The sequence below is a fragment of the Coregonus lavaretus genome, assembly GCF_964263955.1.
Source record: "Coregonus lavaretus genome assembly, chromosome: 1".
NCBI classification, from domain to species: Eukaryota; Metazoa; Chordata; class Actinopteri; order Salmoniformes; family Salmonidae; genus Coregonus; species Coregonus lavaretus.
This window is the reverse complement of record NC_139988.1, coordinates 61249539-61274467: the sequence shown is the minus strand read 5'-3', so window position 1 is coordinate 61274467 and position 24929 is coordinate 61249539. Positions and strand designations below refer to the sequence as shown.

The window sequence follows — 24929 nt, the reverse complement described above, 5'->3', positions numbered from 1 at the left end:
GTTCTTCTGAAATAGACTACATTTTCTTCATATCATGTTTCTTTAGACTCGTCTAAAATAAATAATGGATTTATTGTGAAGGTGTAGGCTATATTACATTAATTTATTAGACTTGTTAAAATGTACATGTTCCAAAGGTCTGCATCAGTGGCTTGTAGGCTATGCGTGGAAGCCAGGAGATGCTAAACGTGTTCATTAACGGTCAATTACTGTGAGACCGGCAGTTATTTGCTTGACAATCACCGGCTGACAAAATTTTATGACCTCCACAGCCCTAGTCAGGGTCAATTCCAATTTAATTCAGTCAATTCAGGAAGTAAACTGAAATTACAAATACAATTTTGCTGAATTGGCTGAATTGGAATGGACCCCAAACCTGGTGTGTGTGTGTATATAATTGACCCCAACGCTAGTGTGTGTACCTGTATTGTCAGTCCAGGCGCCATTGAGTTGAGGTCTTTCTGCAGAGCGATCTTCAGGTTCTCATCAATAATGTCTGACAGCCCGAGACACAGGAGGGCAACAAGAGTTACACTGGGCATCTACACTGATGTACAGAAGTGTCTTAACTGCTATAGAATTGAGTGAGTGTGTGTGTACTCACCAAACAGCTCGATGTAGACCTCCTGTAGAGTGTGTACGCTGCAGAATTGGTTGAGTTCATGGTGAATCTTGTTGAAAATTAGAGTTTTGTCATAATCAGCTGTATAGTTCTTTACTGTGTCCACCACTGTGAAGTGAGAAAGAGAGAGATTAGTATACACTAGCAAAGTAGAAACGTCACCCCACCCCTTTTCGACCTACATAGAAATGGGGACAACATACATGTAACTGCCAAAATAGGGATACAAAGTACATTGAAAGCAGGTGCTTCCACACAGGTGGGGTTCCTGAATTCAGCTATTAACATCCCATCATGCTTAGGGTCATGTATGAAAATGCCCAGTTGCCAATTATTTTGGCTACCATGGTTAGAAGAAGAGATCTGTGACATTGATAGAGGAGTCTCAAAGGAGTGAATGGGTGGTTTAAAGGGTGTCACCATCTCAGTCACCAAATCTCAACCCAATTGAACACTTATGGGAGATTCTGGAGCAGCGTCTGAGACAGTGTTTTCCACAACAATCAACAAAACACCAAATGATGGAATTTCTCGTGGAAGAATGGCATTGCATCTCTCCAATAGAGGTCCAGACACTTGTATAATCTATGCCAAAGCACATTGAAGCTGTTCTGTCGGCTCGTGGTGGCCCAGTGCTTTGATGGTGTTTCCTTTATTTTGGCAGTTATCTGTAGGTGTCCTAGGGATCCACTCTGCTAGAAAAGTTTTCAGAAGGTATTACCAGATGAGGGCACCAGCATGTTGACCACCTCTATACGGTCAAAGTAGATCATCACTCCTCCACTGTGGAGAGAACACGCACATCAGTAATATGGTCACGCACATGGACAATTCCCCCCGCCATACAAGCACACAGCCATCACCATGTAACTGTTCACCTGGTTCCACAAGGCACGTTCTTTATCTCATCAGTTTGAAGAGTCGTCTGGAACAGAGAGTTAATTATCAGAACTGATCTGTAGACGTAATAAAGGGCAGCATGATGTGGTATCTAGGGTTTGAGGTCAGGGTTTAGGGGTTAACACTAGGAGAGCTGAGAGTGTGTCATACTGACTAAAAATGAATGTACTTTTACATTTTTAAAGTCATATCCACCCCTCATCCTTTACTTTTCCTAAATAAGTCTATATAACACACTGTCGTTGTTGGAATGTTAATCTCACAAACAGAATGTGTTATTCCGTTTTAAGAGGACATGTCATTTCTTTCCCCCCTGCTCTTCATTCACCGCCAGTCACTCACTGGAAGTCAGCCTGATCAGTTAATGGCCCATCAAAAATGCACCTAAAATAATTTCTAAATACATAGTATGATGGGTGAGAATATTACAAATTGTTAAATTGTATATGAAGAATTAATCTGATGAACAGCCCAGCATGGAATTGACACAGAGGCAGTGAAACGAAACTGAGTGACAAAAAGTTACTTTTGCAAATTCTCCTACAGTCACAAGCAGGTAAGACATTTTTGATGTCTATATAGTATCAGAAAGAGTAGATTATGCAGTTTCCAAATCACCTATCCTTGCCAAACAACTCTTAAAAATGATCCCTTGAGCACTGTTTTAATATATAACTTATGGGCGTGCACTTGCAACACTCAAATAACTAATATATGCTGCATTCGGAAAATATTCAGACCCCTTAACTTTTTCCACATTTTGTTAAGTTACAGCCTTATTCTAAAATGGAAGAACATCCCCCCCCCTCATCTATCTACACACAATACACCATAAAGGCAAATCAAAAACAGGTTTAGAATTTCTTGCAAATTTATTCAAAAGAAATATCACATTTACATAAGTATTCAGACCCTTTACTCAGTACTTTGTTGAAGCACCTTTGGCAACAATTACAGCCTCGAGTCTTCTTGGGTATGACGCTACAAGCTTGGCACACCTGTATTTGGGGAGTTTCTCCCATTCTTCTCTGCAGATCCTCTCAAGCTCTGGCAGGTTGGATGGGGAGCGTTGCTGCACAGCTATTTTCAGGTCTCTCCAGAGATGTTCGATTGGGTTCAAGTCTGGGCTCTGGCTGGGCCACTCAAGGACATTCAGAGACTTGTCCCAAAGCCACTCCTGCATTGTCTTGGCTGTGTGCTTAGGGTTGTTGTCCTGTTGGAAGGTGAACCTTCGCCCCAGTCTGAGGTCCTGAGCACTCTGGAGCAGGTTTTCATCAAGGATCTCTGTGTACTTTCTCCGTTCATCTTTCCCTCGATCCTGACTAGTCTCCCGGTCCCTGCCGCTGAAAAACATCCCCACAGCATGATGCTGCCACCACCATGCTTCACCGTAGGGATGGTGCCAGGTTTCCTCCAGACGTGACACTTGGCATTCAGGCCAAAAATGTTCAATCTTGGTTTCATCAGACCAGAGAATCTTGTTTCTCATTGTCTGAGTCTAAAGGTGCCTTTTGGCAAACTCCAAGCGGGCTGTTACGTGCCTTTTACTGAGGAGTGGCTTGCGTCTGGCCACTCTACCATAAAGGCCTGATTGTTGGAGTGCTGCAGAGATGGTTGTCCTTCTGGAAGGTTCTCCCATCTCCACAGAGGAACTCTGGTGGTAGGCCACACAAGCTCACAGAACGGGACCGCCGAGTGCTGAAGCGCGTAGTGCGTAAAAATCGTCTGTCCTCGGTTGCAACACTCACTACCGAATTCAAACCTGCCTCTGGAAGCAACCTCAGCACAATAACTGTTCGTCGGGAGGTTCATGAAATGGGTTTCCATGGCCGAGCAGCCGCTCACAAGCCTAAGATCACCATGCACAATGCCAAGTGTCGGCTGAAGTGGTGTAAAGCTCACCGCCATTGGACTCTGGAGCAGTGGAAACACGCTTCACCATCTGGCAGTCCCATTGACAAATCTGGGTTTGGCGGATGCCATGAGAACGCTACCTGCCCGAATGCATAGTGCCAACTGTAAAGTTTGGTGGAGGAGGAATAATGGTCTGGGGCTGTTTTTCATGGTTCGGGCAAGGCCCCTTAGTTCCAGTGAAGGGAAATCTTAACGCTACAGCAGACAATTACTTTCCAGACGATTCTGTGCTTCCAACTTTTTGGCAACAGTTTGAGGAAGGCCCTTTCCTGTTTCAGCATGACAACGCCATGAAGTGTATTTGTGCCATTCTGTTCTTTCGAAACGCATTTTCTTTAATTCATAATGTTCCTTAAGACCTGCCCTTAACACCCTTAACAAATTAATAATGAATGATCTTTGTGATGGTGTTTATTTAACGGATTTTAACACTGGAATTGTGGTGTTTTAGTCGTTCTTCATTTGTACATATAGGCTACAGTTACATAAACTAATGAAAACGCTGTTGTGTTTTAAATATATTCTTTCATATTTTAATGTTACCCAAGACCTTATAAAACACAACTAAAATATTTTTCTTCCGATAGCATATATGAAATGCATTTTTTAGACTGTTAGAATGTTGACATTCAAGACGCATCATCGGCCCGAAGGGGGGCTCCAACAAGGCCTTTATAGTTAAAAAAAAAAGGTACAACAAGTAGTACCTGTACTGATCTGTAGGTGGTAATAAAGGGCATCATAATGTGGTATCCAGGGCCGCTGGGTGTGGTTAGTAAAGCTCCTCCTCTGAAACACAGCGAACAGTGAAATGAACCAATAATATGAATCTACTCTACACAGCATTTCACTACCTGGTAAATGGAGGATGTGGACTCGTAGAGGGTTGGGGGTCAGGGATCATACCTGTAGTAAACAGCTAGGTGTCCCTCCTCTATCTTGTGAATGGAAGAGTGAAACAGGATGGCCATCACTGCTATTACTGCACCAAGTACTGCCCCCACGTGCGTCATCGTCATCCTCACCAGGACTCACCTACAACACACAAACAGGCTTACAGAGATGGAGAACGGAAATGAGAGAGAGAGCGAGAACAAGAGAGCAAAAGAAAGAGAAATCCGAACTGACAAACACTGTGTAGCCTCATACTGGCCAGCATTCACCTAGACTAGAGAGACGCAAACACACAGTCACCCTCTGTTACAGTCACAATAGCCAAGTACCTCAACGGCGTTGAACGCAGACTAGAGTTATTTTTTTTTTAATGAACCTCAAACTTGCTATGCAGTGGTGTAAAGTACTTAAGTAAAAATACTTTAAAGTAATATTTAAGTAGGTTTTTGGGGTATATGTACTTTACTACTTATATTTTTGCCAACTTTTACTTCACTACATTCCTAAAGAAAAAGTTGTACTTTTTATTCCATTCATTTTCCCTGACACCCAAAAGTAGTCGTTACATTTTGACAGGAAAATGGTCCAATTCACACACTTATCAAGAGAACATCCCTGGTCATCCCTAGTGCCTCTGATCTGGCGGACTCACCTAACACAAATGCTTTGTTTGTAAATTATGTCTGAGTGTTGGAGTGTGCCCCTGGCTATCCGTCTGGTTTGCTTAATAAGGAATTTGAAATATTTAATACTTTTACTTTTGATACTTAAGTATATTTTAGCAATTCCACTTACTTTTGATACAAGTATATTTAAAACCAAATCCTTTTAGACTTCTACTCAAGTAGTATTTTACTGTGTGACTTTCACTTTTACTTGAGTCATTTTCTATTAAGATATCTTTATTTTACTGAAGTATGAGAATTGTGTACTTCTTCCACCACACCGTCGCTATGCAGTCGACACCTCAAATTTAAATTCTTACACACTTACCGTGTACCTGTTTGTCCTCTGTTGTTGCGTGCCTTTCTTTGTTTGCTGAAATCCATACTTTTTAATAAAACAATCAAATACCGACTCTTTCCTAGATTCTGTTCCTCTAAGATGGCAACTCAGCGTGAACGCGCATGTGCCACTTGAATCGCCGACTAAGTATGTCTACGTCTCCAAATGCGCATTAAAAGGTATGGATTTCAGCAAACAAAGAAATGTACAGACCAAATCAAGTTTTATTTGCCACATGCACCGAATACAACAGGTGTAGACATTACAGTTAAATGCTTACTTACAAGCCCTTAACCATGTAAAATGTAAAATAGAAAAAGTGTTAAGTAAAAAAATTTAAGCAAATAACTAAAGAGCAGCAGTAAAATAAAAGTACAGTAGGGAGGCTATATACAGGGGGATACCGGTGCAGAGTCAATGTGCAGGGGCACTGGCTAGTCGAGGTAATTGAGGTTATATGTACATACGGGTAGAGTTAAAGTGACTATGCATAAATAATAAACAGAGTAGCAGCAGCGTAAAAGAGGGGGATGGGGTGAGGGTGGGGGGGGCAGTGCAAATAGTCAGGGTAGCCATGATTAGCTGTTCAGAAGTCTTACGGCTTGGGGGTAGAAGCTGTTGAGAAGCCTTTTGGACCTAGACTTGGCGCTCCGGTACCGCTTGCCGTGCGGTAGCAGAGAGAATGGTCTATGACTAGGGTGGCTGGAGTCTTTGACAATTTCTAGGGCCTTATTCTGACACCGCCTGGTATAGATGTCCTGGATGGCAGGAAGCTTGGCCCCAGTGATGTACTGGGCCGTACGCACTACCCTCTGTAGTGCCTTGCAGTCGGAGGCCAAGCAGTTGTGATACCAGGCGGTGATGCAACCAGTCAGGAGGATCTCGATGGTGCAGCTGTATAACTTTTTGAGGACCTGAGGACCCATGCCAAATCTGCCAAATCTTTCAGTCTCCTGAAGGGGAATAGGCTTTGTCGTGCCCTCTTCACAACTGTCTTGGTGTGTTTGGACCATGATGGTTCGTTGGTGATGTGGACACCAAGGAACTTGAAGCTCTCAACCTGTTCCACTACAGCCCCGTCGATGAGAATGGGGGCGTGCTCAGTCCTCTTTTTTCCCCCCTGTAGTCCACAATCATCTCATTTGTCTTGATCACGTTGAGGGAGAGGTTGTTATCCTGGCACCACACGGCCAGGTCTCTGACCTCCTCCCTATAGGCTGTCTCATCATTGTCGGTGATCAGGCCTACCACTGTTGGGTCGTCAGCAAACTTAATGGTGTTGGAGTCGTGCCTGGCCATGCAGTCATAGGTGAACAGGGAGTACAAGAGGGGATTGAGCACGCACCCCTGAGGGGCCCGTGTTGAGGATCAGTGAGGCAGATGTGTTGTTACCTACCCTTACCACCTGGGGGCGGCCCGTCAGGAAGTCCAGGATACAGTTGCAGAGGGAGGTGTTTAGTCCCAGGATCCTTAGCTCAGTGATGAGCTTTGAGGGCACTATGGTGTTGAACGCTGAGCTGTAGTCAATGAAGAGTATTCTCACGTAGGTGTTCCTCTTGTCCAGGTGGGAAAGGGCAGTGTGGAGTGCAATAGAGATTGCATCATCTGTGGATCTGTTGGGGCGGTATGCAAATTGGAGTGGGTCTAGGGTTTCTGGGATAATGGTGTTGATGTGAGCCATGACCAGCCTTTCAAAGCACTTCATGGCTACAGACGTCAGTGCTACGGGTCGGTAGTCATTTAGGCAGGTTGTCTTAGTGTCCTTCGGCACAGGGACTATGGTGGTCTGCTTGAAACATGTTGGTATTACAGACTCAGTCAGGGACATGTTGAAAATGTTAGTGAAGACACTTGCCAGTTGGTCAGCACATGCTCTGAGTACACGTCCTGGTAATCCGTCTGGCCCTGCGGCCTTGTGAATGTTGACCTGCTTAAAAGTCTTACTCACATCGGCTACGGAGAGCGTGATCACATAGTCATCCGGAACAGCTGGTGCTCTCACGCATGCTTCAGTGTGGCTTGCCTCGAAGCGAGCATAGAAGTGTTTAGCTCGTCTGGTAGGCTTGTGGCACTGGGCAGCTCAAGGCTGTGCTTCCCTTTGTAGTCTGTAATAGTTTTTAAGCCCTGCCACATCCGACGAGCATCAGAGCTGGTGTAGTACGATTCAATCTTAGTCCTGTATTGACTCTGACTGTTTCATCGGAGGGCATAGCGAGATTTATTATAAGCGTCCGGGTTAGAGTCCCTCTCCTTGAAAGCGGCAGCTCTACCCTTTAGCTCAGTGCGGATGTTAACTGTAATCCATGGCTTCTGGTTGGGGTATGTACGTACAGTCACTGTGGGGACGACGTCATCGATGCACTTATTGATGAAGGTAGTGAATGATGTGGTGTACTCCTCAATGCTATCTGAAGAATCCCGGAACATATTCCAGTCTGTGCTAGCAAAACAGTCCTGTAGCTTAGCATCTGCGTCATCTGACCACTTTTTTATTAACCGAGTCACTGGTGCTTTCTGCTTTAGTTTTTGCTTATAAGCAGGAATCAGGAGGATAGAGTTATGGTCAGATTTGCCAAATGAAGGGCGAGGGAGAGCTTTGTATGCGTCTCTGTGTGTGGAGTAAAGATGGTTTAGAGTTTTTTTCCCTCTGGTTGCAGCTGGTAGAAATTAGGTAGAACGGATTTAAGTTTCCCTGCATTAAAGTCCCCGGCCACTAGGAGCGCTGCCTCTAGATGATCGTTTTCCTGTCTACTTATGGCCTTATACAGCTCATTGAGTGCAATCTTAATGCCAGCATTGGTTTGTGGTGGTAGATAGACAGCTACAAAAAATATAGATAAAAAGTATCTTGGTAAATAGTGTGGTCTACAGCTTATCATGAGATACTCTACCTCAGGCGAGCAAAACCTCGAGACTTTCTTAGTATTAGATTTTATGCACCAGATGTTGTTTACAAATGTACACAGACTGCCACCCCTTGTATAACCAGAGTCAGCCGTTCTATCCCGCTGATGTAGCGTACAGTGAGGAAAAAAGTATTTGATCCCCTGCTGAATTTGTACATATGCCCACTGACAAAGAAATTATCAGTCTATTATTTTAATGGTAGGTTTATTTGAACAGTGAGAGACAGAATAACAACAAAAAAATCCAGAAAAAAGCATGTCAAAAATGTTATAAATGTATTTGCATTTTAATGAGGGAAATAAGTATTTGACCCCCCTCCCAATCAGAAAGATTTCTGGCTCCTAGGTGTCTTTTATACAGGTAACGAGCTGAGATTAGGAGCACACTCTTATTGAGAGTGCTCCTAATCTCAGCTCGTTACCTGTATAAAATACACCTGTCCACAGAAGCAAATCAATCAGATTCCACCATGGCCAAGACCAAAGAGCTCTCCAAGGATGTCAGGGACAAGATTGTAGACCTACACAAGGCAGGAATGGGCTACAAGACATCGCCAAGCAGCTTGGTGAGAAGGTGACAACATTTGGTGCGATTATTCGCAAATGGAAGAAACACAAAAGAACTGTCAATCTCCCTCGGCCTGGGGCTCCACCTCGTGGAGTTGCAATGATGTCACGCCCTGGCCTTGAGAGACCGGTTTTCTTTAGTTGGTTTGGTGAGGCTGTGTATTTCTATGTGTACATTCTATGTTTGTAGATCTATGTTGGCCGGGTGTGGTTCCCAATCAGAGGCAGCTGTCGATCGTTGTCTCTGATTGGGGATCATACTTAGGCAGCCATTTTGCCAACCTATGTTGTGGGATCTTGACTCTTGTATGGCTTGTTTGTGTGTAGCTTCACGTTACATTGCTTTTGTTGTTTTGTCGTGTGTTTACTTAGTTAATAAACATGTATGCATTCCACGCTGCACCTTGGTCCAATCCTGTATTCAACGAACGTGACAGAAGATCCCACCACCAACGGACCAAGCAGCATGCCCAGGAGGAGCAAACACCCTAGACACAGGGGGAAGCAACGTTGGTAGATGTCCTCCTCGGTTGGGGGAGAATTACCGAGGAGGAAGCCGTCCGTTACGGTGAGGTAATGGAGGAGGGCTGAAGCCCGAGAGACAGCCCCAAGAAAGATTTTTGGGGGGGCACACGTGGTGGTCGACAAAGCAGCAGGAGGCCGTGAAAGGGCTGACTGTGGAGGAGGAGGACGCTATTGTAGAGATCCTCCAAGACCTGCGGATCAGCAGTATGAGAGAGGAGGCCACCACATTACGGGGGCTGTTAGAGAAGAGGGAGCAGGAGCTCTCACTTCAGAAGGAGGCGCTGCAGGAGGCCCAAAGGGAGAAGGAATTAGTGGATGCACGGAGAGAGGAGCAGGCCAGGTAACAGGGGGAGCTGAGAGAGGAGTTCACCCTCCAGCAGCAGAGAACTCGGGCCTTAGAGCAGAGGCTGGCGGAGCCAGGTTTAGCAAAGCCAACTTCCCGCACTCATTTTGAGGAGAGAGTGTGTCCATGCAGGCACCAGGCTATACGCCGGCTTTACGCACTGTGCCGCCAGTGCGCTTTCACAGACCAGTACGGCCCGTACCTGCTCCCCGCACCAAACCAGTGGTGCGTGTCACCAGCCCGGTACACCCCGTACCTGCTCCCCGCACCAAACCAGTGGTGCGTGTCACCAGCCCGGTACACCCCGTACCTGCTCCCCACACCAAACCAGTGGTGCGTGTATCCAGTCCTGTACGGCCCGTACCTGCTCCTCGCACCAAACCAGTGGTGCGTGTCGCCAGCACGGTACGCCCCGTGCCTGCTCCTCGCACCAAACCAGTGGTGCGTGTCTCCAGTCCGGCACGGTCCGTGCCTGCTCCTCGCATCAGACCAGTGGTCTGTGTTCCCAGCCCGGCACAGCCCGTGCCTGTTCCTCGCACCAGACCAGTGGTCTGTGTTCCCAGCCCGGTACAGCCCATGCCTGTTCCTCGCACCAGACCAGTGGTGCGTGTCCTCAGCCGGTACGGCTGGTGCCAGAGAAGTCCGCTCCACCGGTGCCCAGTCCAGCTCCGGTCAGCTGCTCCACTCCAGTGCCAGAGCAGTCCGATCCACCGGGGTCCAGTTCAACTCCTCTCCAGGGTCGGGGCCTCCCACACCAGGGTCCAGACAGGGCTTGTTGCATTGCAGGGGGATTGCCGGTCCAGGCCCAGACGTCAGCCCCTCTCCAGGGTCGGGGCCTCCCACACCAGAGTCCAGACAGGGCTTGGTGCATCGTGGGAGGACTGAGAGGGGAAGCATCGCGCCGAGGTCCAGACCGGAACAGGGGTGCATCGGGGAGGCAGTAAGGGAGAGGATGTCACGCCCGGAGCCGGAGCCGCCACCGAGGCTAGATGCCCACCAGGACCCTCCCCTGTTAAGTTAGGTTTTGCGGCCGGAGTCCGCACCTCAGAGGCAGCTGTCGATCGTTGTCTCTGATTGGGGATCATACTTTGGCAGCCATTTTGCCTACCTATGTTGTGGGATCTTGACTCTTGTTTGGCTTGTTAGTTTGTAGCCATTGTGAGCTTCACGTTACGTTGCTTTTGTTGTTTTGTGTGTTTACTTAGTTAATAAACATGTAGTATGCATTCAACGAACATGACAGATGATCATGAGAACAGTGAGGAATCAGCCCAGAACTACACGGGAGGATCTTGTCAATGATCTCAAGGCAGCTGGGACCATAGTCACCAAGAAAACAATTGGTAACACACTACGCCGTGAAGGACTGAAATCCTGCAGCGCCCGCAAGGTCCCCCTGCTCAAGAAAGCACATATACAGGCCAGTCTGAAGTTTGCCAATGAACATCTGAATGATTCAGAGGAGAACTGGGTGAAAGTCTTGGGGTCAGATGAGACCAAAATCGAGCTCTTTGGCATCAACTCAAATCGCTGTGTTTGGAGGAGGAGGAATGCTGCCTATGACCCCAAGAACACCATAACACTAATATTAGGTTTTGGTTGAAGATCTGATATTCAGTATCACAAATATGCAAACATTTTTTCCCTCAATTTACACACAATACCCCATAATGACTAAACAAAAACATTTTAGAAATGTTTGCTAATTTATAAAAATGAAAAAATGAAATGACATTTACATAAGTATTCAGATCCTTTACTCAGTACTTTGTTGAAGCACCTTTGGCAGCGATTTGTGGAGGAAATTCATTAATTACATACTATGCTGTTTAACTAGACATACTATGCTATTTTTTACTTAGAGAATTGTCCATTGATTGATGCTAGTGTTTTTTACTGATACAAACTTGTCTTGTGTGATTTATCAGATTTATGAGTCACTTAGTTGCAACCGCAGTATGTGACCGCCTGTGTTTACGATCGGCAGGAATTTAGCTATGTGGGAAGTGCAGGGAGGAACAGAGAATGGTGGCGATATCAGCTATCTTGATCTAAACAGACGAGCCAAATTACTTTTTACAACTTGTTCCCAAGGCCTGTTTCTGCACATCTGCTAACTGTCACAAAAATAAAAGGATGTACTTTCTATAAAAGGAGAGAGACAGCTCTGTTCATTGGTCTTTCAACCTTAAACTATTTGGGTGATTGTTGGCTGCTTCATTTTTGCAAATCTTATAAAGTTGTTTTGAAGAATACAGTCTCTCTCCGTTTGGTTAGAATTCCCACCACAATTTGGTGACGAGGATGGGATGCTAACTCCACTTGCTGATTTCTCCAGGGGAGACTGAGGTTAACTGCACGCAGGGCCTGCGTTAGACGTGGCTCAGGGAGCCCACACTCCGACTAAGTAGAGCGGGAGGGACCCGCCTCGGACCTAGCAAGAAGCGTGAGTGGATACGCCATTCCGAACTGACAAAATAAATTAAGGGTGAGTGACTTTCTTTTAAACATCATAGAAAATCCTGTTCTGGGACAGGTTGTCCACATTATGTCTTTGTTGTAGCAAAGACACCCCTAGTTAGAAGCTGTTGTAGTAGCAGAGTAATTTCTGAATAGGGAAAGTCCTAGAATCTTTAGTTAGGAAGTCTTATAATAAAGAGATATCTTTAATTAAATAAGTAATTCTAGGGCAAACACCCTGTTGATGCAGCGACATCTCCGATTGGGATATTTTTGTTGAAGCAGAAGTATCCTGGTCAGAGACAGGGGTTGCGTTTCTCTGTAGAAGCAGAGAAGCGGCCATGGGATGAAATTACATGGTTACGAGTTATGTCATCCCAGGGCACAATCCTGAGATAGAAGAAAATATTCCTGCAGGTTTAATTTTTTTTATTATAACGATCAGTGGACTGGTAAAACAGATGGTTATGATTGGGAAACCAGCTATACATTTAAACCATACACGTACATTTGCATAGGAACTACCATGTGGGTACAAAATAAAATAAAAAAATATTTCGATGGAGAAGAATTTACTTTAAATTATAAGAAAGACGTTCCTAAACAAATACTGTTTGTTTTGTGTGTTTGTTTTTGTTTTCTGAGTGTGTGTGTGTGTGTATTGACGAGAGAAATATATTATGGATGGACCCTAATTTTTTTAATATGTGTTGTCAACAACAGTGATATTTGAAGCATGACACTGGTATAAGATATTAGGTCTCCCATATTCTCCAGAAGTAAATTGGCAGACGTTCCAGTATTGATTCTAATACAAGGTATCAAAACCGTTACCAATTAAAAGGCACAAATACCATAACTACTCTAAATTGTTAAAATGTGCTTATATTAGAGCCGTGAGTGAGGAAATCTAAACACTCTGGACACCATTGAGAGAGGCGCAGAAATATATCCATTGAAATGTCATTTGTTGTTTCTGACACTCCGTAAAAGTAGGAATAGAAGAGGTAAAATAAATGAATAAAAAAATGGAAGGCAGTCCGGAGGAGGCAAGATCAGGTGTGACCATTCTAGCCAATGAGAGGGCAGATACGCGAGCAACAGACAACTCCGATATAAAGTGGTTGCCGGGATGTCACATGTTCTACTTATATACAGTGGGGAGAACAAGTATTTGATACACTGCCGATTTTGCAGGTTTTCCTACTTACAAAGCATGTAGAGGTCTGTAATTTTTCAAAAATCCAGAAAATCACATTGTATGATTTTTAAGTAATTAATTTGCATTTTATTGCATGACATAAGTATTTGATACATCAGAAAAGAAGAACTTAATATTTGGTACAGAAACCTTTGTTTGCAATTACAGAGATCATACGTTTCCTGTAGGTCTTGACCAGGTTTGCACACACTGCAGCAGGGATTTTGGCCCACTCCTCCATACAGACCTTCTCCAGATCCTTCAGGTTTCGGGGCTGTCGCTGGGCAATACGGACTTTCAGCTCCCTCCAAAGATTTTCTATTGGGTTCAGGTCTGAAGACTGGCTAGGCCACTCCAGGACCTTGAGATGCTTCTTATGGAGCCACTCCTTAGTTGCCCTGGCTGTGCGTTTCGGTTCATTGTCATGCTGGAAGACCCAGCCACGACCCATCTTCAATGCTCTTACTGAGGGAAGGAGGTTGTTGGCCAAGATCTCGCGATACATGGCCCCATCCATCCTCCCCTCAATACGGTGCAGTTGTCCTGTCCCCTTTGCAGAAAAGCATCCCCAAAGAATGATGTTTCCACCTCCATGCTTCACGGTTGGGATGGGGTTCTTGGGGTTGTACTCATCCTTCTTCTTCCTCCAAACACGGCGAGTGGAGTTTAGACCAAAAAGCTATATTTTTGTCTCATCAGACCACATGACCTTCTCCCATTCCTCCTCTGGATCATCGATGGTCATTGGCAAACGTACATTTACATTTTAGTCATTTAGCAGACGCTCTTATCCAGAGCGACTTACAGGAGCAATTAGGGTTAAGTGCCTTGCTCAAGGGCACATCGACAGATTTTTCACCTAGTTGGCTCGGGGATTAGAACCAGCGACCTTTCGGTTACTGGCACAACGCTCTTAACCACTAAGCTACCTGCAACTTCAGACGGGCCTGGACATGCGCTGGCTTGAGCAGGGGGACCTTGCGTGCGCTGCAGGATTTTAATCCATGACGGCGTAGTGTGTTACTAATGGTTTTCTTTGAGACTGTGGTCCCAGCTCTCTTCAGGTCATTGACCAGGTCCTGCCGTGTAGTTCTGGGCTGATCCCTCACCTTCCTCATGATCATTGATGCCCCACGAGGTGAGATCTTGCATGGAGCCCCAGACCGAGGGTGATTGACCGTCAACTTGAACTTCTTAAATTTTCTAATAATTGCACCAACAGTTGTTGCCTTCTCACCAAGCTGCTTGCCTATTGTCCTGTAGCCCATCCCAGCCTTGTGCAGGTCTACAATTTTATCCCTGATGTCCTTACACAGCTCTCTGGTCTTGGCCATTATGGAGAGGTTGGAGTCTGTTTGATTGAGTGTGTGGACAGGTGTATTTTATACAGGTAACAAGTTCAAACAGCTGCAGTTAATACAGGTAATGAGTGGAGAACAGGAGGGCTTCTTAAAGAAAAACTAACAGGTCTGTGAGAGCCGGATTTCTTACTGGTTGGTAGGTGATCAAATACTTATGTCATGCAATAAAATGCAAATTAATTACTTAAAAATCATACAATGTGATTTTCTGGATTTTTGTTTTAGATTCCGTCTCTCACAGTTGAAGTGTACCTATGATAAAAATTACAGACCTCTACATGCTTTGTAAGTAGGAAAACCTGCAAATTCAGCAGTGTATCAAATACTTGTTCTCCCCACTGTATCAGTGCAGAGGAAGAGGTAAAGAGAGAGACCCAACTCGGCGTAAAATCTGTCTCCCTCTAGGTGGCGTTTCTCCACCCACCAAGCAAGGAGTTTTTGTACGTAGGTCAATGAGTGTCGAATTTGATCAACAGAAAAATAAATTGCTTATTTGCTACGTGAGGTTTATTTGATTGGAAGTTTCATAATGCTTAGGTTGTTAGGAGTGTACTGATATAAGTAGGACACGTAACATTCCCGCAACTTTGAGGAAAAACACTATATCGGAGTTGCCTCGAGATGGCTATGCATATTCATGGTTTGAGGCTGGTAGCATAGCTCTCCATTGAATACAGACGGTTGACGTCAACAACCCTCAATGATTATTCAAAAAAGTATTAAAATAATTAGATGTATTTACCAATCCAAAGAAAGGATAGGTGGGAGCTAGACAGCCTGCTGTGCCGCTTTGTGGACAACTACTCCCATTGTTAGGGGCGGAGAGACAACTATCTTGTCAGTATATCCATAATCTTTGGTACACTCCTAACAACCTAAGCATTCCGAAACTATATTAGATCAAAGAAGTATGGAAGAGCATCATCCTTTGTAGTCACTTCGGGGCAGACAGAATAGGTTCTTTGAAGATAACCTTAAGCGGCTTGTGATCAGTGTGCACCGTGATAAAGTCCCTACCATGAAGGTATTGATCAAAACGGTCACAGGCGAACACTATAGCTAGGCACTCCTTTTCAATTTGGGCATATCCTTGCTCTGTAGGTGTCAATGTCCTTGAAGCAAATGCAATGGGCTGCCCCTTCTGCAGGAGCGCTACTCTTAGGCCTTTGTCACTTGCATCACATTGTAAGGTCACTTCCTCAGAGAGGTCATAGTACCTCAGTATTGGTTGGTTGCTTACCAATTTCTTGATTTGCTCCAATGCAGCATCATGTTGAGGAAGCCATGCCCACAGCACATCATTATTGGTCAGCCGACGCAATTGCTCACATAAATCAGACAGATGAGGTAAGAATTTGGCTAAGTAATTTACAAGACCAAGCAGTCGCTTCACTGCTTTTCCGTCTGTAGGTGGCGGAATTTGCTGTACTGCCTCCACCTTCTTGGGGTCTGGCTTCAGGCCTTCAGCTGTCAAAAGATGTCCCATGTATGGAATACTTGTGAGCCTAAGATTAACTTTGTCTTTATTCAGCTTTAAGATTTGTCTCCCTTGCTCTTTGTAGGAGCTGAGTTAGGTTGTGGTCATGGTCCTGCACTGCTTCTTCCATTGTAGCACCACAGCCGTATACCAGGATGTCATCAGCTATGATGCTTATTCCTGGCATTCCCTGAAGTGCATCATGTTGCCTTCGCTGATATTCCTCTACAGCTGGTTTCACTCCAAAAGGTAACCTTGTCCACTGGTATCTCCCATTGGGGTCCAAAATGTGGTGTGCCATTAAACCCCTACAACTTATCCAGAACGCTGCAGCCCATCTGGTGTTCAGTCAAAGCTATTCGCTGCTCTGGCACCCCAATGGTGGAACAAGCTCCCCCACAACACCAGGACAGCGGAGTCACTGACCACCTTCCGGAGACACTTGAAACCCTACCTCTTTAAGGAATACCTGGAATAGTATAACAGTCATCCTTCTACCCCCCCTTCTCCCCCTCCCCAACCCCCCATTTAAAAAAAGGGTGGTTGTCCCACTGGCTATCCTAAGTTAAATGCACCAATTTGTAAGTTGCTCTGGATAAGAGCGTCTGCTAAATGACTTAAATGTAAATGTACTTGCACAAAGTCTCTGTAGCCGAGTACATTAACAGTTGAGCCACTGTCTAGCTGGCATTTGATTGTGCTGCTTTGATCATAATCACAGTTACCACATGTCAGTGGGGCAAGCTTTTAAGTTTGTGAACAATTTATCTTTGCCACTGTTAACAGAATTGACATTGGTCATGTATAGCATTGTCAGCTTCTTCATCATCATTATGATCACTGCATGTATCCTGTTCTAGCAGATTGACAGGTTTACGTTATCTTTGACTGCACACTTTAGCAAAATGGTTCTTTTCACAGAATTTGCATATAATCCCATATGCTGGGCATTTGGCTCTTACATGTGTTGATCCACAGTACATGCACACATCTTTAGTATTTTCCCGCCTTGCATCACTGTCCGACAAATTTTGTTTAAATTTTTTGTCGACACAGTCTCTGTACTTGTTCTGAGTGGCATAATTGACAGATTATGCCTGTTCAGGTACATTGTTCATATTTTTTAATTGGATCTGCGTCTGTTCGCTTGCTCTGCATATACAGTTGAAGTCGGAAGTTTACATACACTTACGTTGAAGTCATTAAAACTCGGTTTTCAACCACTCTACAAATGTCTTGTTAACAAACTATAGTTTTTTTTCAAGTCGGTTAGGACATTACTTTGTGCATGACACAAGTAATTTTTCCAACAATTGTTTATAGACATTATTTCACTTATAATTCACTGTATCACAATTCCAGTGGGTCAGAAGCTTACATAAACTAAGTTGACTGTGCCTTTAAACAGCTTGGAAAATTCCAGAAAATGATGTCATGGCTTTAGATGCTTCTGATAAACTAATTGACATCATTTGAGTCAATTGGAGGTGTACCTGTGATGGATTTCAAGGCCTACCTTCAAACTCAGTGCCTCTTTGCTTGACCATGGGAAAATCAAAAGAAATCAGCCAAGACCTCAGAAAATAAAATGTAGACCTCCAACAAGTCTGGTTCATCCTTGGGAGAAATTTCCAAATGCCTGAAGGTACCACGTTCATCTGTACAAACAATAGTACGCAAGTATAAACACCATGGGACCACGCGGCCGTCATACCGCTCAGGAAGGAGACGCGTTCTGTCTCCTAGAGATGAACGTACTTTGGTGCAAAAAGTGCAAATCAATCCCAGAATAACAGCAAAAGACCTTGTGAAGATGCTGGAGGAAACAGGTACAAAAGTACCTATATCCACAGTAAAATGAGTCCTATATCGACATAACCTGAAAGGCCACTCAGCAAGGAAGAAGACACTGCTCCAAAACCGCCATAAAAAAGCCAGACTACGGTTTGCAACTGAACATGGGGACAAACATCGTACTTTTTGAGAATTTTTTTGGGGAGGAATTTCCTCTGGTCTGATGAAACAAAAATAGAACTGTTTGGCAATAATGACCATCGTTATGTTTGGAGGAAAAAGGGGGTTGCTTGCAAGCCGAAGTACAACATCCCAAGCATGAAGCACGGGGTGGCAGAATCATGCTGTGGGGGTGCTTTGCTGCATGAGGGACTGATGCACTTCACAAAATAGATGGCATCATGAGGAAGGAAAATGATGTGGATATATTGAAACAACATCAAGTCATCAGTAAGGAAGTTAAAGCTTGGTCGCAAATGGGTCTTCCAAATGGACAATGACCCCAAGCATACTTCCAAAGTTGTGCCAAAATGGCTTAAGGACAACAAAGTCAAGGTATTGGAGTGGCCATCACAAAGCCCTGAACTCAATCCTATAGAAAATTTGTGGGCAGAACTGAAAAAGCATGTGCGAGCAAGGAGGCCTACAACCCTGAGCTCTGTCAGGAGGAATGGGCCAAAATTCACCCAACTTATTGTGGGAAGCTTGTGGAAGGCTACCCGAAACGTTTGACCCAAGTTAAACAATTTAAAGGCAATGCTACTAAATACTAATTGAGTGTATGTAAACTTCTGACCCACTGGGAATGTGATGAAAGAAATAAAAGCTGAAATAAATCATTCTCTCTACTATTATTCTGACATTTCACATTCTTAAAACAAAGTGGTGATCCTAACTGATCTAAAACAGGGAATTTTTACTAGGATTAAATGTCAGGAATTGTTTAAAACTGAGTTTAAATGTATTTGGCTAAAGTGTATGTAAACTTCCGACTTCAACTGTATCTAAGGCTTTAGTCAGCGTAAATTGTGGTATGGGCAGCATACTTGCGCTTACTCTGTTATCTTTACAGCCAATCACAAGTCTATCTCTGATCCTTTCGTCATATTGACCAGACATCTGCATGAGTTTGTTCACATGTTAAAAATGAATCTTTCATAAATATTTTCTTAGAATTTTTCCTATCCTCTTCCCCCAGATCTAGGTGACGCTGAAGCATATGGCACTCTCTTCCAATAATACTGAGCAGTGTTGCCACTTGCACATGCGGGTCTTTATCTAAGTGGTAGCAATTTCATCATTCTCCCACTGAAAAACTATTTTGATACAAATCACCTTTGATGTCCACGGCGCTAGGCACCAGAATTTGACTGAGAGACATTACAGGCTCTTCGTCCTCGCTCATTTGTTCCACTTGTTTGCGTTTACCGACAACGAGGTACATTTACATTTTTACATTTACGTCATTTAGCAGACACTCTTATCCAGAGCGACTTACAGTTAGTGAATACATATATATTTTTTATATATACTGGCCCCCCGTGGGAATCGAACCCACAACCCTGGCGTTGCAAACGCCATGCTCTATCAACTGAGCTACATCCCTTCCGGCCATTCCCTCCCCTACCCTGGACGACGCTGGGCCAATTGTGCGCCGCCCATGAGTCTCCCGGTCGCGGCCGGCTGCGACAGAGCCTGGATTCGAACCAGGATCTCTAGTGGCACAGTTAGCACTGCGATGCAGTGCCTTTTAACCACTGCGCCACTCAGGAGCAGGTAGGGCTTAGCTTTGGGTTCATTTCTCTGACACCATGTTAATATGTGTATGTGAATAACTTACTGTGGAGAGTTTGGTAAAATGCTAGCATAATCCTTTACTCAGGTCACGACATCCTAATCAGACACTCTTAATGCACCTGTTTATCTATCCTAGATAGGTGCCCCACTAGCGCCATCTTTGGGTTGGTATTATGCTATTATCTCAACACCCAGCTACCCCCATCTTTCTGCCTTTTCACTGACTTGTTCTGTCTGACTGCCAAATACTAGCTTCAGTCAGTGATTGCCAGCCTGGCAACTTATAACTTACTCTGGACTGCGGCAACCTAGCTACGTATGCAGCTAGCGGAGTGTGTTTGTATACCTATTCCACATTTACATTTACATTTTAGTCATTTAGCAGACGCTCTTATCCAGAGCGACTTACAGTTAGACCACAGGTCAGATATATAGCTAGTCAGCATTCTATCAAGTCAAATTGTGGTGTTTGACTTGCTAACGTTATATAGCTAGCAACAAACAATAAGAGCTGTACTGCAAGCTACAAAGCAAGTTAGCTAACATAATCTGATGCGATTCGTCTTAGTTCGCAAAGTAGGTTAGCAGCTAACGTTAGCTAGCTAGTTCACCGTCTTGCTACCTAACGTTAGGCATCTGGCCAGCTTCTGGCTTGGCACGTGGTGCCAGAAAGTAATACCTACGCTAAGATAGCAACTCCAAGTTTAGTTCGTTTGCAGACTGACAGACTTAGTACAACCTTACCAGTGTATCGAACCAACAGATCTTGTTTTATCATCCAGTTGACACCGACTCACAACACCCTTCTTCTTCAGTGGGGTTTGTCGGTGGTTGGCATCCAACGTTATGGTGCATTACCGCCACCTGCTGTACTGGAATGTGGGCCAGAGACAGGGAGTAACTAAATCCTACCTGCCAGCCCCGTTGCTCTTAAAAAATATACAATATTTGAGACTATATCTAATGACGTTCTACTCAATATACTCTTTCAACTAATTTCCTGTATCCCCTTCTCCCTCATACTAGATCTCATCCTCTCTCTTTCACTCTGATACTGCCCACACTGTAGCAATACATGCTCCACGGTCTCCGTATCCTGGCAATAATCACACTTTCCTGTTGGATGCTTTCCTATCACATTTAATGTCATATTCAACTGGCTGTGTCCCACCCTTAATCTTGTAAAAATAGCCTCCTCTCTTCTGTCCCTTCCTGCCGTCCTCCCCTCCCCGACTTTCCTCTGTACTTGAAATAAATGCCTGCCCTTAGTATCTCTATTCCACTGCTACTGCCATCTCTGCACCATCACTGTCCACATCAGGCTTTTTCCCTCTGCCTTGGTCATTGAAACTACAACATTAACATGCCCAATACTAAGTGCTTGTTTAGCCAGTACATCAACTGCCTCGTTCCCCTCCAACCCCACATAGGCTGGGACCCAAGTAAATCTTATCTGTATATCCATCTGTCTAATCCTGCCATGGGTTTGTAGCACCTCATAAAGCAGGTCTTGTCTGCTACGTGAGCGAAAGGACTGGAGACTCATTAACACTGCACATGAATCAAGCAAATAACTACTCTGTCTGGCTTAACTTCCTCCACCCACTGCAAGGCCAACAGTATGGCCATCAGCTCCAGCTTTCACGGCTATCTGGATGCTATAACAGTCTCACCACAGATAGAACAATGAGCCAGATATTTCACCGGATGTATAAATGTGAAGCATCCGGTTGGCGTTTCCACTCACTAACAAATATGGTTATGAGAGGAAGCCCAGTGGCCGGCAGTGGGAGAAGATCGAGCTAAATGGATTTTGGTCAAGATTCTACAAATGTTCTCATCGATAAAACATTTGATCTCCATACAGTTTTCTGTTTCAAAACTAGAATCTGTAACAAACTGAGTGGACTGCGTTTTGTAGACTTTACCCTTTGCTAAAGTATTTTTTTTTGTTGCATTGTTTAGAAGGAGTGCAAGGGCGAATTTAGTTATTGCACACACGCACTTCAGAGTAGGCGTTCCCTAATGGAAATATGCAAATAAATGCTTCAACGCGCCAATAGGATCTCACTAGCTCGTGGTTAGTTATAGAAATCTTTGGTCTCACTGCGCAGATTCGCTTCCAGGTCAACAGTGAGATACACCCACCAACGGCAGGTGAAGTTTCTACCACTGAGCTATAATATTGCCACATTCACATGCTAGTCAGAACTACCCTTACAAAAATGTGCCATGGTAGTACAATGAAAAAAATACCATGGTACTATCATGGTTTTTTGGTCACTAAGATTGCAGGAAAATACCATGGTACTGGTGCAAATACCATAGTAATTTCCTACCGTGGTAGTGACCAAAAAAACATGATAGTACCATGGCAGGAAAATACCATGGTATTTGCACCACTACCATGGTATTTTCCTGCCATGGTAGTGACCAAAAAAACATGATATTTTTTTAATTGTACTAGCTACCATGATACAAAAATGAACCATGGTAAAATAAAACAACAACATAGTTTTGTACTAGCAGCATGTAGTGAAACATGAAAGCATGGTAGCTGTTTACAAAGTTTTTTGATGGTCTGTGTCCAATGTTCCCTCAAATCTTTTGGGGCACTGAGCAAATTTTAGGTCTTGTGAGCGAAAACTTTTGTGCAACTTCCAAAGAGCGTTTACAGTGAACTCTAGGGCTGTACCCTTACAGTTTTAGACAGTAGCAAATACGCTATTGTGGCTATTTGAGCATAATGTACGCTACCAGTCAAAAGTTTTAGAACACCTACTCATTCAAAACGTTAGTCTATATAGTGCAAACTAATGAGGTGAGCTCAGTGAAGTTCAATTTCTTGCATCTCTGCGCGGGAAGGCATTTCTTCTACGCATCAGTCCTGGAGGAAGTTTGCGGCCGCGCACACGTGCAGCTTAGATGGAACATTGTCTGTGTCCCACAAAAACATACTAATTTATGGTACTCACATAATGCAACATTGAGTACTCGCTCTGCAATGGCAAAGCGTAGGCCTAGTACTCTCTTAAACCCATTTAGCTCATAGGTGAAAAACCACAACACACATGGTCTAGTAGTGTAGTGTACCCTCTTAAACCTTGGGACCTGGATAGGGTAGGGTGAGAAGAATAAAGGGAGTCTGAAACCGATAGTTACCGGAGTTGTAACTCCAGTTCTATGAGTGGAGCGGAGCCCCATAGGGGAGCTCTGCACCTATTGGTTTACCCTGCTGCCTAGTCAGTGAACAGCCTGAGACAAAATTATGCACACACCTGCAGCCAATAGGAGTACAGGTGTCCCTATAAGAGGAGACGCTTCCCCTCAATCAGCCTCCCGAGAAATTATCTTCAGCGAGACTAGAGGGTCCACAGGGCCTTAAGTCCTATGGGGCTCTGCTCCAGTCATAGAACTGGAGTTACAACTCTGGTAACTATCGTTCTATATTGTGGAGCTCCGCCCCATAGGGGAGCTCTGCTCCTATTGGTTTAAGGCGGAGCGCAACGCTCCAAAATGTACCTCCTGCCGAGCCCAACACTTCCCACTTAAATGAAAAGGTTGGGCCTAGCAATGGCTGCGACCAAGTCCCACAGTACTGTGACACACTGTGTCACAATATACTGTGTCCTCGGTACAAATCCGCCCCACCTAGTCCAATGGCATTGCCAATGTCTAGTGGGCAGATAACCAGAATATGAGTCATACTAATCTGAACCAGCAGATGGATGACGTCACAATTCCATCAATATTTTAATGTAACAAAGTTACAAAAACTATTTCCCTCATCATCCCGCCCCAACCCAGTAACACTGGTGGGCCGATTAATAACATTCCCTCTACTGTACTGAACATGTCAGTCAGGAGTCATGTCATATATGTCTCCCTCTAACAGGAGCGGACCTGAAAGAGACCTACCTCTTTAGTCCTGCATTCCTTTCTCCTAGCTCAAGGTCTCCCATCAGCTACACTGAGTACAGACCGAGCCAAAGAGTTAGGAGACATATCCAAGAGATAGAAACGGATAAATGGAGACGGTGATGACCACGACGCCGCTGCACAAATATCCTCTACCCCTGTTCCTCTGAAAAGGGCAGTAGAAGCTGCTACTCTACGAGTGGAGTGGGCTCTTATACCCTGAGGCAATTGTCGCCCCGCTGCCTCATAAGCTGTCTCAATGCCTTCGCAAAGCCAATGAGACAGACGCTGTTTCGAAAGTGGTCTACCTAGTGCAGCCGTACCGTGACACACAAACAGCTTAGGCGATCACCTAATCACTGCTGTGCGCTCAACGTAACACGCCAAAGCGCGCACTGGGCACAGGCGATGGAGCCTTTCCTCTCTCCTCTCCCCATGGGGAGGGGGAGAAAAAGCCCAAAGCTTCATGGTCTGTGATCTATATGAGCTCTTAATAACCTTCGGCATAAATGCCGGGTTAGGACGTAACACCGCTCTGCTCAAATCACCATTAATGGCAAGGCAGTCGGGTCTCGTTGAAAGAGCACACAAATCACTGACACGCTTAGCAGTAGTCAAAGCGAGCAACAGTGCCGTCTTCAAAGAGGGGAATTTGGTTCAATGGTTCGAACGACGACTTGCAGAGCGCTTCGAGTACCAGAGCCAAATCCCACTGAGGAACCGTGGCTCTAGGCGTTGGCCTAAGCCGCCGTGTTCCCAAAAGGAAACGTTTCACCAGAGGGTGGCTGAAGACAGTGTCTCTGCCAAACCCCTCATGATAAGCCGAAATCGCCGCTGCAAACACCTTAATGGTGGCGGGCGATCGTTGCTTATCAAATAAGAACTGTAGGAACAAGAGAACACTCTCAACCTGACAGCACACGGGGTCCACATTTTCTGTGGCACACCACTGTGAAAACACCTTCCATTTGCTGGCATAAACCCTGGAAGTGGAACTGGCACGTGAACCCTGTATGGTTCTGATTAAAGAATCAGATAACCCACGGCGCTCTAGCCTGTCCCTCTCAGGAGCCAAGCCTTCAGTGGTTGGCCGATTATGGGCAACTGCCCTATCGCGCCTCCCGCCTGAGACAATGCATCCCATTGATGTGGAATTGGCCAAGGTGGCGCAATCAAGATCTGAATCATTTCCGCGAACCATGGAGCCCTTGGGCGATCGGGAGCCACCAATATGATTGACAGCCC

The 24929-nt window shown here is 44.8% G+C and overlaps 1 protein-coding gene across 1 annotated transcript in view; it reads right to left on the bottom strand.

Annotated features, from left to right (window-relative positions):
- Positions 1-20580, bottom strand: part of LOC311127195 (erlin-1-like) — a 28304-nt gene extending 7724 nt beyond the window's left edge. Inside the window, exons 1-7 of the mRNA XM_084158984.1 lie at positions 20511-20580; positions 4343-4471; positions 4144-4225; positions 1501-1547; positions 1344-1405; positions 605-730; positions 423-496 (exon numbers count right to left, since the gene is read on the bottom strand). Of these exons, the coding sequence (XP_084015110.1) occupies positions 423-496; positions 605-730; positions 1344-1405; positions 1501-1547; positions 4144-4225; positions 4343-4455 (504 nt within the window). The 5' untranslated portion in view covers positions 4456-4471; positions 20511-20580. The remainder of the gene's footprint in view (positions 1-422; positions 497-604; positions 731-1343; positions 1406-1500; positions 1548-4143; positions 4226-4342; positions 4472-20510) is intronic.
- Between the last annotated feature and the right edge of the window lie 4349 nt (positions 20581-24929).